At 54.8% G+C, this 15,777-nt stretch overlaps 1 protein-coding gene across 1 annotated transcript; it reads right to left on the bottom strand.

Annotated features, from left to right (window-relative positions):
• Positions 1 to 733: 733 nt before the first annotated feature.
• CEACAM16 (CEA cell adhesion molecule 16, tectorial membrane component) lies at positions 734 to 8,513 on the bottom strand. Its single transcript, NM_001286998.1, is given in 6 exon segments — positions 734 to 744; positions 2,480 to 2,806; positions 4,987 to 5,265; positions 6,288 to 6,563; positions 6,885 to 7,229; positions 8,477 to 8,513. Coding segments are annotated over 6 exon segments (1,275 nt in total).
• Positions 8,514 to 15,777: the final 7,264 nt, after the last annotated feature.

A 15,777-nucleotide genomic window follows, 5' to 3' on the forward strand; every position in this document is an offset into this window, starting at 1 on the left:
TCATCCCCACACTACCCCATTTGCATTTAGAAGATACAGGAGATATTTTTAGGGTTGTGCAGGTGATGTTTGAGAGAGACATGGGGTGAGGGCAATCCCAGGACAATGGAGGACAAAAAGGAACATCTTTGGTTAAATAGAAGGAACCCCTCACAAGAAATTTGGTCATTGCCTGTCCTGAGCAGCCTTGTTTCGGGCCCAGTGGAGTGAGGTGCAGCATAGGGGAAGACCATGTCCTCCAGAACCCAGCTCTGTTTGGTGTCCCAGGAAAGGGGAGCCTTTGGCCCACTGGGAAGCAGGACCATCAGCTATAACCTGAGGAGGGGTGGGAAGAGCCTGAGGCCCTGACACTGAGCAGTAGGGACTTGCCTCACTGTCATTTAGGCATCCCTGTGCATGCATGCACCTAAACTGAGAATAACCCCAGGTAGGAAAGGAGGTGAGTGTGGCCACCAGGATATGGCAGGGTTGGCGATCATAGAAGGAGAGGCTGACACATACATGTGTTCACCAGGACATTTATGGCCTCTGTGGTTCTCCAACAACTCAGCGAAGGAGTAGGGCCCTGTCCGTTCTAACTCTAGCGTGGAAGCAGGAGAGCAGCTGACCACGACCAATCCGGCATCCTCACTGGGAGCGAGTGGTCCTCCACTGAGAGGGAGGAGACGGGGAGGACGGAGGACGGTGTGAAGAGTTCTTCTCTCCGGAGGTCCCCACGGTCACAGCTGTGCTGCTACTCCAGGGCTGAGGGGGGCATGGGGCAAAAGGGTGGAAAAAGCTGTCAGGGAGGTAGAGGACCAGCTCCCAGTGCCCCCACCCCTCGTGCTCCCCTGCCCACCCCCAGCCTCCCACAGCCCCAACCGCCCCACGCTCAGCCTGTGTCAGGTTCAGGTTCAGGAAGGTGGCGTTGGTCCTCATGCGGGGGAGGGAGGTTGACTGTGAGGAGAGAGACAGGTTGAAAAGGAATTCCGAGCCTTTAGGGGGGTGGCCTGCTGCCATCGCAGAGCATTCTACCTCCAGCACTGCCCCAGGACCAGCGTTTGATGAAGAGGATGTCTAGGGGGTACCTGGCAGTGATTGATTTCTGATCCTGGAAGCTTCACATCTGAGCTGGGAGACGCCATCCCTGACTTAGGGCTTCCAAAAGTGTCTGGTCTGATGGTGGGAGGTGAGACTCCAGACTGGAGAATGACCTAGTTCCCAGTGTCATTCAGTGTCCTGGTCTAATGTGATGAAACCTGTCCTAGGGACATGGCCTCTTGGATCTCCAGGGATGCCCAGTCTGATGGAGGAGACCTGGTCCCTGACTCTGAGAGCCCCCAGTCTGATGGCGGAGACCTGGTCCCTGACTCTGAGAGCTCCCAGTCTGATGGAGGAGACATGATCCTTGACTCTGGGAGCTCCCAGTCTGATGGAAGAGACATGGTCCTTGACTCTAGGAGCCCCCAGTCTGATAGAAGAGACATGGTCCCTGACTCTGGGAGCTCCCAGTCTGATGGAGGAGACATGGTCCCTGACTCTGGGAGCTCCCAGTCTGATGGAGGAGACATGGTCTTTAACTCTGGGAGCCCCTAATCTGATAGAGGAGACCTTATCCCTGATTCTGGGAGCTCCCAGTCTGATGGAGGAGACATGTTTCCTGCCTCTGGGAGCTCCCAGTCTGATGGAGGAGACATGGTCCCTGACTCTGGGAGCTCCCAGTCTGATGGAGGAGACATGGTCCCTGACTCTGGGAGTCCCTACTCTGATGGGCAAGCCATGGTCTTCAACATCAGGAAAATTCACAGGCTGTTGGAAGAGACATTGTTCTTGAACATTGGAAACGCCTTGTCTGAGGGCAGAGATGCGATTCCTACCATCTAGAAGCCTCTATCCTAACGGAGGATTTCACTTTATGAAAAAATTCCACCCTCTGATGGTAGAAATTCTGTTCATACTCTTACTGTAATGCAAAGAATGAGGCACAATTCCAATAGTCTAGGATCTCCCAGTCTAAAGAGGGAGGTATGATCCACTTTCATTCTATACATCTAGTCGGGATGTAAACTCGGGAGGTAAACTCCCATCATTAGCCCATTTTCCCAATATAGTAGCAGAGACAATATCTCCTGTGTTTTAGAGTCTACCCATCTGCAGGAAAAAGGATGCCCTACTCTCAGACTATGTCTCTTCTTTTAAAACCTTCAGTCTGGTGAACCTCTTGTATGAGAGAGAAGGCACGGAAGCCCCCTGTAGTGGCCTTCAGTCTGATGGAGGAGGCCTATCTACCCCTAGTCTAGGTCATCAGTTTGATGGAAGAGGAAAGAACTCCATTTGGAGATCCCCAAGTCAGATGGAGGAGACTAAGTCCCTTCTTGCAGTGTGATGGGTAGGCATATCCACCTCGATCTATGTTTCCCAGCCTATGGAGGAGGCAAAGCCTCCTCTTGGAAGCCTCTATCTGAAAAGAGACCCCCTCTGCCCCCTCTGATACACTCACGGGCCACCTGCAGCTCCACTTCCAGCGTCTCTGTCTTGCCCTGCAATGTGACGGTCTTGAGCATGTAGCGGCCAGCATCCGTGAGGTTCAGCTTCTGCACCAGCAGTGAGCAGTTGGCGAAGCCCACTTCCCGGCCTGTGTGTGCGGGGCCTGCGATCCAGTTCCCTGACGGCAGTTGGCTGAGCAGCCGGTTGGGCTCGGAGGCAGGCCCGCGGTACCAGGCATAGACCAGCAGGTCCTTGGGGTAGCCCTGTACGGTCAATGTCACGTCCTGGCCCTCCATCGGCTTGGTCGGCACAGGCACAATTGTCATGGCAACTGCTGCCGCTGAGGAAACAGTGAGGGGGCTGGGTCAGCCTGGCCTGCACTGGGTATGGCATCCCCCTCCTCCCCTCAGCTGGCTCCTCCATGCCTCCCCACAACTGGCTGGTGCTCCCCCCGTGCGAGGTGCTGGGAAGGAGACAGAGGAAGGAGCTGACTTGTGTGATAGTGGAGGTCGGTTTTGTATCCCAACAATGCCTACCAGGGAGCTGTGTCTTCCCCCATGAGACTGGGAGACCCCAAAGGATGGGAGCCATCACTCCCCCATTAGACTAGGAATTTCCAGCCCTTGGGGGATATTTCTCCCATTTAACTAGATGACCCTAGAGAGTCAAACCATGTCTCCTCCATCAGATCGAAAGTTCTCAGAATACAGGGACCATGTCTCCCCTATCAGATTGGGAATTCTAGAATATGGGGGGGGGGCATTGTATCTCCCCTATGAGACTGAAAATTCTCAAAATATGGGGGCCCTGTTTCCCTTACCAGAGAGTTGAGACTTGTATACCCCAGGCCGTATCTCTTCTATCAAACCAAGAGGTCTCAGAATGTGGGGGCTATATAGTTTCTTATCAAATCAAAAGATTCCAGAGGGTGGGAGGCCATGTCTCTTCCATCAGATTTGGAATTCCAGATTATTAGGCTGGGTCTCTCCAATCAGGCTGGGGACCTCAGAGGTTGGATAGGAGCATGCCTATCTTATCAGACTGGAAATTCCTAGAAAGTGGGGGGGCTTGTACTCCCCCATCAGATTGGGAGTAACGCAGAGGTGGGAACTGTGTCTCCCCCCATCAGACTAGGAATTCTCAAAAAAAAAAAAAAAAGACCATGTCTCCTCAAGACCACATCTCTCCCATCAGAGTACCAAATCTCCCCCAAGTGTGGACTGTCTCCTCCATCTGACTGGAAGCTCACTGAGGGTGCATGTCATGTCTCCTCCATCACTGCTTGAAAGTCCATGGAGTGTGAGGCATTGCCTCTTCGCTCTGACTGGCAGTTCCTTGAATAAGGAAGTCATGCTTCCCTATTCCAGGATCATCTCTCCAAGAGCAGAGACCATATCTCCTCCATCAGATCAGAGTCTCCCCCAGATGGGGGCAGGGTGGTTTCCTTTTCCTCTGTCTCTCCCTGGCACCTGCCACAGGGTTGCTGACAGTTTAAGAGGACCCTTGGGGGCGCTGTACCCACTCCCTGCACATACCTGCACACTTCGACACCCCCCATCTTGGCCTGTACGGGCAGGACTTGGGGCAGCACCTGAGGTCATCTGGTACACCCCCCTGTCTCTTGCCAAGACCAGCTGCCCCAGGTGGGGTGGGGCAGGAGGTACACTTACCTCTGGGGATGCCATTTCTGCTTTGGGTGAAAGAGTATCCACCCTTTGGATGAGACCCAGCCTGTTAGTAGGAGGGAGGGGGAGGGAAGGAGGGCAGGACTGTTCCCACTGTCCCTGGGGGATAGTGGCCGCTTGGGAAGGAACCAAGGCAGAATTAACGAGGCCTTCATGTTCAAAGCCACCATCCCCAGGGGATGAGAAAGTGTCCCCTGAGGATCCTGATAGCTCTCAAAACACCAGCTGTGTCTATACTACCCCCAGTCCCCAGGCTGTCTAAGGACAGGGGCAAGGCAATGCCTCCCTGGCTGTGTTTTTCCACTTGCCAACAACTGGCTGTGATTTTCCGTGTGTGTATGTGTGTGTGCACCTGTGCGTGTACACACACAGTCATCTGGGCCAGATCACTGCATCATCTAGTTGGCTGCACAGAAGTTCAGCTGTCTGCGCGGAGGGGATGGGCCAAGGCCCTCGGCAGCTGTGGCGGGCTGGATTTAGAAGGGGGGGGCGCTCACACAAAGGGACGTCTGAATGTTTTCCCGCTCTGCTCCTGCACAGTGCGGACAAGGTGGCTCCCTTCTCACGTTGTCACCCCTCAGGGAAGAGTCTGATTCATTCTTTGTTTTCCGAGTGACAGGATATGGGCTGTCTCCTTCTGTCCCCCAAATGAAGAGGGGAGGACCACCGGACATGCCACTTTGTCACTTGGCCAAAGGATGGGTTGAGAATCTCTTAATTTCCAATGATCTGGTGGGCCAATGGTGCCCTAACTGTTGGAGGAGTGGCCAAACCTTCGCGGTCCACCTGGGCCTCCATGGGGGAGCGGGTGGTGGTCAGGCCGGGGGCAACTCACCGGTGAGCTTGACCACCACTGAGGCAGATCCGGAAAGCAGGGTCTTGGGGTTCTTAGCAATACACGTGTACGTGCCCTCCTGGGCCGCTGTCATGCTACTGATGTTGAGGTGGTCTCGCCCGTTCTTGAGGGCACGCCCGTTGAAGGCCCACACGTACTCGGGCTCTGGGCAGGACTGGGACACACACCACAGGGTGAGGGATGTATTGAAGTCAAGCTTGATGGTACAGCCTGTGCGGGCAGTAGAATCCTGGAGGATGGCCATGCGTTCTGGGCCAACTGTGGGGGCAGGAGGGAGAGAGACACGGGGCAGTAGAGGGACAGGCGAGTCCCTGGCTTCCTCTCCACCAGGCTGGGCCCCTGGGGACTTGTGGAGGGAGGAAGCTCTGGTCTTTTCTGGATCCCACACAGATCTCTAACTTGCTCTAGGATCCCGAGAATCACTTTCCCCTTTCAGGGAATCTGTTTTCTCTTCTGTAAAGAGAGGGTGTTGGGCCAGACCAAATTTCAAGATATTTTCGAAATCTATGGCCGAAGAAGAAGAAGAAGAAGAAGAAGAAGAAGAAGAAGAAGAAGAAGAAGAAGAAGAAGAAGAAAAAGAAGAAGAAGAAGAAGACTAGACTATCAGTTTCTCGTAAGTCACTCTAAGAGTCTAGAATTCTAGGGCTCCAAGGGTCAATGCTTCTAGTCAATGCAAGAGTCAGTGCTTCTAGGTTCTAGGATTCTAAGATTCTAGAAATCTATGTTTCTAAAATTCTAGGTTTGGGTGGCTCTAAGATTTTAGAATTCAATTCTAAGGTTCTAAGAATTTCTGCTTCTAGAGTTTCTAGGATTCTCAGAGTCTAGAATTCAGTGCTTTTTAAATCCAGCATTCCCTGGTGGTAGGATTCTAGGCTCTAAGTTTTTCTACATTAGCGGCCCTTGCGTACCTCTGTGATTTATTTGCCCCGGATTCCACACTGCATATCTGCTGCCCCTGGGAATGACTCCGTGCTTTGGTTACATTTTTAAATTTTACCTCCCCTCCCACCCACCACTCCCTTCCCACCTCCCTTTCAAAACCAACCAGTCCTGTGTCCTTTCCTGCAGGTACTGCTTCAGACTGAAGGATTATTCCATTTCTAGGGTGGTTTTTTGTCCTTTGGCGATGGGTCAAGTGCATTTTAAGAGGGATCCCTGGCTCCTAAGCCCAGCTCATCTACTGACCCACTGTGTGCCCTCGGGTGCCCTCTCCTGGCCTCAGTTTACCCATCTATGAGATTTGGGCACTGGGTGTTTCTAGTGGGGCCAGGAGGACTCACAGTACACGGTCAGGTTGATGGGCTCGCTGCGGCTCACACTGACCGGGTTCCAGACCTCACACTGGTAGGCTCCAGCCTCCTCCCTGCGGATGCCATGCCGGGTCAGCACCCGGCCATCGGGGGACTGGCCAAGGCGGATGGCGATGGGCAGGGCTTCGCCGTTGAAGAACCAGCGGACCTCAGCGGGGCTGGGGCTGCTGCACATCAGGCGTAGGGTGTCTCGGCGCTCCACCAGTGCCGTGTTGTTGGCCATGACCACGGGCTGGGCCAGGATCTCTGTGGGGCAAGAGACAGAGGGGGAGGGGGCCGGGCACTGCCTGCTTCCCCGGCCACCCCCCTCCCCAGGTCGAGGGGCATGGCTGGATCCTGGTGGTGTCCCTGTACCCCGCCGGAGGGGCAAAGAATGGGATAAGAGGTAATCCTGGAAGCCATCCTGAAGGAGGTGAGCATTTTAATTTTATTGTTATTTTGTCTTTTTTTTGGTTTTAAATTTTTACCTTCTTTTTATGTATTTATTTATTTTTTTTATAGAGGGACTGGGAAGGAGGTGGGAAGGCTGGCTGCGGCAGAGGGGAGTCCGGGGGTGGGGTGTCTCACCATAGACCTGCAAGTGTCCGTAGCCCACCTCCGTCTGCAGCTGCCTGTTGAGAGTCTGCAGGATGTAGGTGCCCGAGTGGCGGGGCAGGACGCCCTGGATGTCCAGGCTGCCATCGGGGCGCACAGCCTCCCGCCCTGTGTGGGCCGGGCCAGGGGTCTCATCGCCCGTGCTCACAATGTAGCTGGCCACCAGGTAAGTCAGGCTGAGAGTGGGTCCCGCGTACCAGTTGTAGGCAAGCAGCTCCCCCAAAAGCCCGTGGACGGCCAGCGTCACGTTGTCCCCCTCAGCTGGCTGGGCGGGCTCGGGGGTGATGGAGATCTCGGCCCCCACGCTCAGAAAAGTGGCTGAGGAAAAGGAGCCAGAGGGCCCGGATGAGGTCGGCTTGACCACTGCCTTCGTTCAGTGAAGGAGAAGATGTGCACTCCTGGCACACGTGTTCCTGGTATACAGTAAGTGCTCAATAAGTGCTGGCCAGGTGCAGGGTCTGGAGTGGGCCTGAGGATTGAATTTGTCGGGCCGTGCCAAGAATCTGGCAGAAAGCCTTGCACACGAGTGTGTAGCACGTGCTCAGCCTGCAAGAACTCTGGATTGCATGGGGCCCAGAGGGTTTTCCCGTCCTGAGAGTCACCAGACCGAGGCTTTCACAATCAGGCGGGCTCATCTAGGCCCCGGCTCAGCTCTCTGCCTCTCCAGGTCTGACCACAGCAGAAAGTAGGGGTGTGATGAATTGACTCCACCCCTTTCCTTTCAACCCCGACAGATAAGCCCCAAACCTGCCTAGCTGGTCAGGGCTGCTTGGGTTGGAATTGTACGTGTGCATGTATGTGTGCATGTGCGTGTGCGTGTGCGTATGTGTGTGTGTGTGTAGGCCTGGAATGGGTGTCCATGGCAGTTCTCAGGGAAGAAGTGCTCGCATGCCTGGCCTGGTTTCTGGTACTTTCCAGACTGCTAAAGCTAGGGCTAGGGGTGAGTGCTCTCGGTGTAGCACTCGGCCCTGCTGCTACTGGCTGTGTGACCCCGGCTGCTGGCTTCCCCTCTCTGAGCCTCCGGTTTCTCGTCTATGAAGTGGGGGGTCGTGAGTGGGCCTCCTGCCTAGGGTGGTGGTGAACACACGGGCAACGTTACCAACAGCTCCCGTGGCACAGTCGGCGCTAGCCAATGCTGCTTGTTATGACCTTCAAACGACCCTGTGAGTTTAGCCCGTTTCATAGAGGGGGAAATAGGTCGAGAAGGGGAAGGCACCTGCCCAAAGCCACATCCCAGGGAGAGGCCGAGCTGCTGGCTAGAGCTCACCCCGGACAAGCTTCCGTGGCTCAGTATGGCTCTGCCACACCGAGCGAGCGAGCAGGATCAGCGGCTCCTCTGCTTGAGCTCACGCCCTGATTCCAGAAATTTCTGAGGTTCACCCTACAAACCTCTCTGGGTGGCTGTCCCTGGCCAGCCCCACGCTGGGTGCCTCCTGGAGGAGCAAACGATGCCTTCCCTACACAGCATGCTGGGTGCTGGCTCCCACCTTCCCTCTCCCGATCCCAGGGATCCCCACCCTTCCCCCCAGTGGGCTGAGGTTGTGGGGGGCTCCATTCTTGCTCACCACTGAGGAGGAGCCAGCTGCACCCGGTCACAGCCATCTTTCGCCCCCAACTTGGTCTTGAAGACGGCGGTGGTGGCGTCCCAGTGCTCCGAGGCCCTTCCTGGTGGGGACCTGGCTCTGTCTGGCGCGGGACCTGGGAGGGTTCGGTGATTTGGAGCCGGGGGAGATCACCTGAATTTGGAGGGATCGAGTCACCAAGGATCTGGGGCCCCATTTGGGTACCAGAGCAGGTGTGGCAGGCACGGGCCAGGGGCCACGACCCGGCCAGGCCTCCTGGGGCGCTGCCTAACCTTCTTTGTGCTGAGGGCCCGGGTCTGGTACCAGGAGAAGAACCAGGTCGCCAGGGAGGAGGAGGAGGCGCGGGGGAAAGATTTTAGGGCAGTTCTTACTCGGGGCCCACACCTCGGCCTCCCTGGCAATGTGGGGGTCACTGAGGAATAAAACCAGCGACTGTCGTTTCCTGGCCTTGGCACCATGGGTGACTGTCAGCTTGTCCTTTCAGGGGATGTCCCCCCAGGTGGGCACTGTTTGCAGAGAGGGAAACTGAGGCACTGGCCACAGGCTCTGACTTGCCCAAGGTCCTGCAGGGAGAGGGAATTTGAACCCTGTTCTGTGTGCAAAGCCACACAGAAGGAAGGAGGCTGGGCGGCTACTCACTCTCTTTGGGGCTCTGCTCCCACCGGCCCCCGTATGGGGCTAAGAAACCCACGTTCCCTCTTCCCTTCTCGGCCTTGACAGCCCTGTCTGTCAGGTGTGTGCGTGGAGAGTTTGGGGCCAGAGAAGCGTCCGGGTTTGACCTTGGCTCTGCACTTGGGCGAAGCGGGGCTGGAGGCAGCCCCTTGCTGAGTCTCCGCGTGCTGCTCTGAAAAGCCGGGATGGTGGAGACCCTGAGAGCAGTTGGTGAGCTGCTCCGTGTCAGGCCTTTGGCCAGCAGCCGGCAGAACGGGCCCCCAGGGCGAGGTCTGCTTGGTGGTACTATTATGAAAAGTGTAGGCACGGGACCTGGTCCACTGTCCCCTACCTCCACGACCCGGGGCAAGTCATGGAACCCGCTGGGCCTCAGCGTCCTCATCTGTGAAATGGGAATGATGACAGCACCCACCTCGTAGGGCTGTTTTACTCAACAAATATTGCAAGAGCATCTCCTGTCTGCCGGACAGTGTCCTGGGTGCTGGTGGGGCTGACGTTCGTGGGTAAACAAATAAAATATTATGTTGGATGGATGTAAATGGGGAAAAATAAAGCCAGGAAGGGGGTTTGTGATTTTCATATGTAATTATTTAAATTTTATTTATTTATTCATTAGAGAGACACAGAGAGAGAGGCAGAGACACAGAGGGAGAAGCAGGCTCCCTGCGGGGAGCCTCATGTGGGACTTGATCCCAGGACCCTGGGATCACTCCCTGAGCTGAGGGCAGACTGCTGAGCCACTGAGGTGTTCCCGCATTTGTGATTTTTATTTTATTTTATTTTATTTTATTTTATTTTTTAAAGATTTATTTATTTATTCATGAGAGACACACACACATACACATAGAGGCAGAGACAGAGGCAGAGGGAGAAGCAGGCTCCCCGCAGGGAACCTGATGTGGGACTCGATCCGGATTTCAGGATCATGCCCTGAGCCAAAGGCAGGTGCTCAACTGCTGAGCCACCCAATTTTTAAATTGGAGCTGGAGGAGGGGATCAGGGGAGGTGTTTCTGGAAAGGTGAGGTTGGCAGAGGCCGTGGGGGATCTGGGGAAAGTGTTTTCGACAAATGTGTTATATTGATCTCTTGATGGTTCTGGGCGCTGGTCCTTCTCAGGCCCCAGCGGCCTGCATCTGGGCAAGGGCCGTACCAGTGGCTCCCCTGTCCTGGTTTGCTCTTCCTAGTTTGCATCCTGTCCTGAGCTACCCTTGCAGGGCGGGGCTCTGATGGGGGAGTGGCGGGAAGTGTGGGTGCCCTGGCGCCTCCTGTTCCCCCCACCCCACCTGCAACCTCACCTCATCCTTCTTTGTCCTGACCCAGGCCTCTCCCGAGCCCATTCAGGATGCCTCCCCCCAGATGTCCCCTGGGCACCTCTCACTCACCTTGTCCTAAACTGACCTTGGCATCTTCCCCCAGACCTGTTCCTCCTCTTATCAGGGATGGCGCCACCGTTCACCTGTCACTGGGACAGAGAGACCCAGGACTGTGTCCCTGACTCTTCCCTCCTCTCTCCCCCTAGCACGCCACACCCTGTGGCACCTGCTCTTTCTCTTTCTCCCTGTCCTCCCTGCCCTGGTCCAGGCATCACCCTGCTCCTCATCTGGCTTCCCCCAGGAGATCCTCCCAGGTCCATGGGCCTGGTCTCACCCTCCCTCCTTCCATGTGCTCAGAACCTGCCATGACTCCCCAGTGCCCACAGGAGAAAGCCCAGCTTCTTGGCGTGGCCCACGAGGCTCTGCATGGCCTGGCCCCTGCCTACTTGCCCAGCCTCATGGACACCCCCTCCTCCTGGGAACTCTGTGCTCCAGTTATTCCGCCTTACTTATGCCCTCTCCGGCCAGCAGATCCCTGCTTTCCTCTGCTCTATTTCATTGCCTGCCTCCTCCAGGAAGCCCTCTGGACTCTCAGGCTGGGCTAGGTACACCCTGGGATCCCCAGTCCCAGTCCTGACCACCCTGGGTCCTCCCAGTCAAAGGGTGAGCCTGTCTCCCCATCTGGACTATGAGTCCTAGGAAGGCAGGCCCTGGGCTGTTGTGGTCACTACTGTGTCCCCATTGCTGCCCAGCTCAGGGTTGGGGTTCAAACAGTGTTTGTGGAAGCCGACACCAGGTGTGGATGACAGAGAGGAGTCCCCAGGGAGGCCCGGGTTTCTGGTGATTTGCTATCTGGTTGAGGATGTGAGGAGGCCGTGTCTCTGGGAGGACTGAGACACATCCAGGCTGTCGTCCAGACTCGGCCATGGCTCCCTGCCTTGGTGGCGTCGTGCTGATGGCTCTCTGCTGTCCTTGCCTTTCCGGATCCACCTGCACCCTCCCACCTCCCTGCCTCTCCTCTGATGCTCCTGAACATGAGCCTGGATCCTTGAGTCCTTTGAAAGCCGAAGTTTCTTGAGTGTCTGCTGTATGCCAGGCCCAGAGCTGGGCAGAAAGTGGACCAGGTGATCCCGGGCAGAGGCCTGTGCCTCTCTGTGCAATGGGTAGTGGGGGATCACGACACTGACCTCCCTGGGATTCCTCTGAGAGGGGGGCTCAGTGCCGGACCTGAGTGGGCTCTGGGTACATGGGTGCCACTGTTCCCTCACCAGTCAACAGACATTTCTTGAGTACCTAGTATGTGCCAGGCACTGTGCCAGGCGTTAAGCTACGGTCATTAGTGGAACAAAAATCTCTGCCTCGGAATCCCTGGGTGGCGCAGCGGTTTGGCGCCTGCCTTTGGCCCAGGGCGCAATCCTGGAGACCCGGGATCGAATCCCACGTCGGGCTCCCGGTGCATAGACCCTGCTTCTCCCTCTGCCTGTGTCTCTGCCTCTCTCTCTCTCTCTCTCTGTGTGACTATCATAAAAAAAAAAAAAAAAAAAAATTAAAAAAAAAAATCGCTGCCTCACGGAACTGACCTTTGGTTTGGGGAGATAATCAATAGACAAATAAACACAAATGCATATAACTTTATGTCAGGTGGGGATAATGCCATGGGAAAAAAGAAAGCAGGGGAGGGAGTAGAGGTGGCTTGGGCACTGGCTTATGTCCAGCAGTGAGAAGATGTTGTAGGGGGCAACCCTGGAGTAGAGACTTAATGAGGGAGCCATGCTGAATCTGGGGGAAGAGCATTCCCCAGGACACAGCAAGTGCAAAGGTCCTGAGGCAGGAGTGTTTCAGTGAGCGGAGGGAAGAGTGGAGGGGCCAGTGAGGGAACGGGGGCGGGGGGGCAGCGATCCTGAAGGGCCTCGTGGGCCATGGGAGGACTTTGGCTTTTACTCTGAGACCAGAGCGATGAGAGCACTTTGAGCAGAGAAGGGATGGGGGCTCTGGTGTTAATAGAAACTTCTGGCTTCATTGTGGGTAACAGAGGAGTGGGGAGTGAGGGTCTGTGCTGGGAGGCCCTGGCAGGGGATTGCAATAGTCCAGCTGTGTCCCAGGTAGCCACGAGCCACTAGCTTCACTAGCTTATCCGAATTGAGATGAGCTGTGAGTAAAATGACCACACCAAATACTGAGGGCTTATTGCAAACCAAAAAAAAAAAAAAAAAAAAAAAAAGAATGTAAAAATAAAAATAGATCATCCTTTTTTTTTTAAGATTATTTATTTATTTATTCATGAGAGACACAGAGAGCAAGAGAGAGGCAGAGACACAAGCAGAGGGAGAAGCAGGCTCCATGCAGGGAGCCCGACGTGGGACTCGATCCCGGGTCTCCAGGATCATACCCTGGGCCGAAGGTGGCGCTAAACCGCTGAGCCACCCGGGCTGCCCTCATTTTTTATATTGATTCCATGTTGAGATGATAACATTTGGGCAGCCCGGGTGGCTCAGCGGTTTAGCGTCGCCTTCAGCCCGGGGTGTGATCCTGGAGACCCAGGATCGAGTCCCACGTCGGGCTCCCTGCATGGAGCCTGCTTCTCCCTCTGCTTGTGTCTCTGCCTCTCTCTCTCTCTCTCTGTGTCTCTATGAATAAATAAATAAAATAAAATAAACATTAAAAAAAAGAGAGATGATAACATTTCGCATATGTTGGGTTAAGTAAATGCATTTCACCTTTTTTTTTCTTTTTTTGTGCTTTTCTTCATGTGAGGCCAGGATGTCTTCTGCTGCATATGTAGCTCGCGTTCTTTCTGGGATGGCGCGGGCCCCACCCGGGAGAGGGGAATTGGCTGGGCCTTGGATCTAGTTTCCACGGATGCTCTTATTCCTTTTGACATTGTCAGTTTTACCCGTGACGTCATCGGGTGCCCCCTCCCTCCTGGAGGATCCATTTTGCAGCCCAGAAAACTGAGGCTTGGGGCCGTTGCCTCAGGGGGTTGCAGTGGGCAAGCCTTATCTTCTCCACCCAGCAAAGGCAGGCTGGGGACAAGGTTCCCTGATCTTGTTTTGTCAGCCCTCTTATCTGGCCAGCCACGTCAATAGCTCCCTGGGGAGCCGGCCTGGGGCCCTGTCCCTCTGTCTCCAGCCTGGGATCCCGCCCACTTGGGCTTAGTCAGTATTTGTTAGATGGAAACTGGCCTGGGCCCCTGTGGCGGACCCTTGTCCCATCCTCCCCGGCAGAGACCTTGGAGCCCAGGGGCTGCTGGAGCGGTTCCCTCGGTGAGGCCAAAGCAGGTTTCTGACCCTCCCGCCCCCCCTTATCTGTGAGGGGAGGCCTAGGTGCTGCAATATTTACTCATGGACCTGACCTCAGGGTGTGGCTTCCTGTGCCCGCCTGGCAGGCGAGGTCTGGGCTCGGTCCTGGGGAGGCTGTCCTTGGGGAGAAAGGACCCCAGATGCCCTGCAGTCCTCACCCGGGGGAGAGCACCTGAGCTGCCCTGTGGGGCGGGACGAGTGCATTGGAGGAGAGAGGGGCAAGCCTTTGCACAGGCCCTTCCCTCTGCCAGGATCCTCTGCCCACCCCCCCTTCTCTCTCGCCTAGTCCACCCGGGGTTTTTCCAAGTCCTTCAACCATTAGACAAATATTTATTGAGCACCAACTACCTGCGGACCGTGCATCCCTTTCCTTGTGGGGTGTAATCCTGTTGGAGGGAGAGCAATGCTAATCGAAAAACTGATAGATCATATCATGTCGCGGAGAGATAACTGCTATAAAAAAATAAAGGAGGGCCAGAGGGTAGAAGTGACGGGGGTTGTTGCTCTTTTAGCTAGGGAGGTCAGGAAGGGCCTTTCTGAAGAGACATGTGAGCTGAGACCTGAAGGAGATGAAGGAGATGACGCAGGGTCTGGGGACATCTGGGGGAAGGGTGTTTGGGGCAGCAGACACAGCAAGTACAAAGGCCCTGAGGCAGGAAGGTCTTTGGTGAGTGTGAGGACAGCAAGGTGGCTAAGTGACGGAGGGGGCAGGGGGAAGAGGTGGTTGCAGAGGGAGCAGGGGACCTGGGAAGTAGGACTTTGGGTGCAAGATGGCCCTTTGTAGGGGAGTGGGGTGATGGTAAGGCCCAGCTTAGGGTAAGAGAGCCAACGAGCCACAGAAGAGAAGGATCTAGGTCTGGAAGGAGTGGTTGCGGGGGGCTGAGTTGGTAAGTGTGAGAAGCTGGGCTTTTCTGGAGTTAGGGAGGATGGAGGGGAGCAGAGAGAGAAGGTCAGATTCTCTGGGGGCCCCCAAAGGTCCAGAAGGCCCTGAGCAGGAACCTGGCTAGATGTCCTGTCTTTCTCGAGCCTCATTTTATCCAGCAGGAATATGGGAAGGGGGTAGATTTGAATTTAGAGTTATGTAAAAACAATTTAATAACTTTTTTTAAAAAAAGATTTTATTTATTTGAGAGAGAAAGTGTGGGCGTGAACATGGGGGTGGGGGGAGGCAGAGGGAGAAGCAGACTCTCTGCTAAGCAGGAAGCTCGATGTGGGGCTCGATCCCAGGATCCTTAGATCGTGACCTGACCCAAAGGCAAACGCACAATCACCTGAGAGCCACCCAAGTGCCCCACTTTTTAAAAAAAATAACTTTATTTTGGAAAATTTCCAAATTCCACACATTTCCCAGCTCCCTCCAATCTTGCTGCTCTTTCCCTAGCTACCCCTGACCTATAGTATTTGAAAGCAACTTCCAAGCCTCTTATCGTCTTACTCATAGATGCCTCAGCCTATATCCCTAAAAGATAGGGACTCATTAAGAAAACCACACAATGTCATATTTTTACCTAACACGTGAAAATGTTAACAAAAAACACTTCCTGAATATCTTCAAATACCTAGTCAGTATTCAGATTTCCAGTCTCATAAACATCATCTCATTCTTAGCTTCACTGGGGCATAGTTTTCTTTCTTTCTTTTCTTCTTCTTTTATTTAGGGATTTCTTTTTTAAGTAATTTTTGCACCCCACGTGGGGCTTGAACTCACGACCCCGAGATCAAGGTGGCACGGTCGACCAACTGAGCCAGCCAGGTGCCCCTGGGGCAGGATTTTCATAGCACAGAGTTCATTTTCCGCAGCCACCACCAGATCTCGTTTTAGAGCACCTTCGACACCCCCGAAAGTTTCCTCGTGCCAGGACCCCAAAAGGGCTCGATGTTTTTGAAATGCTGACTCCAGCAGCGGGATGCTTTCCACAAGCGAAATCTTCCATGCCACCCCAGGGAGGTTAGCAGATAAAGGAGGCCCGCAGGGCCGTCAGGGGCTACACCTCTGCAG

This window comes from Canis lupus, chromosome 1, assembly GCF_011100685.1.
Source record: "Canis lupus familiaris isolate Mischka breed German Shepherd chromosome 1, alternate assembly UU_Cfam_GSD_1.0, whole genome shotgun sequence".
Taxonomy (NCBI): domain Eukaryota; kingdom Metazoa; phylum Chordata; class Mammalia; order Carnivora; family Canidae; genus Canis; species Canis lupus.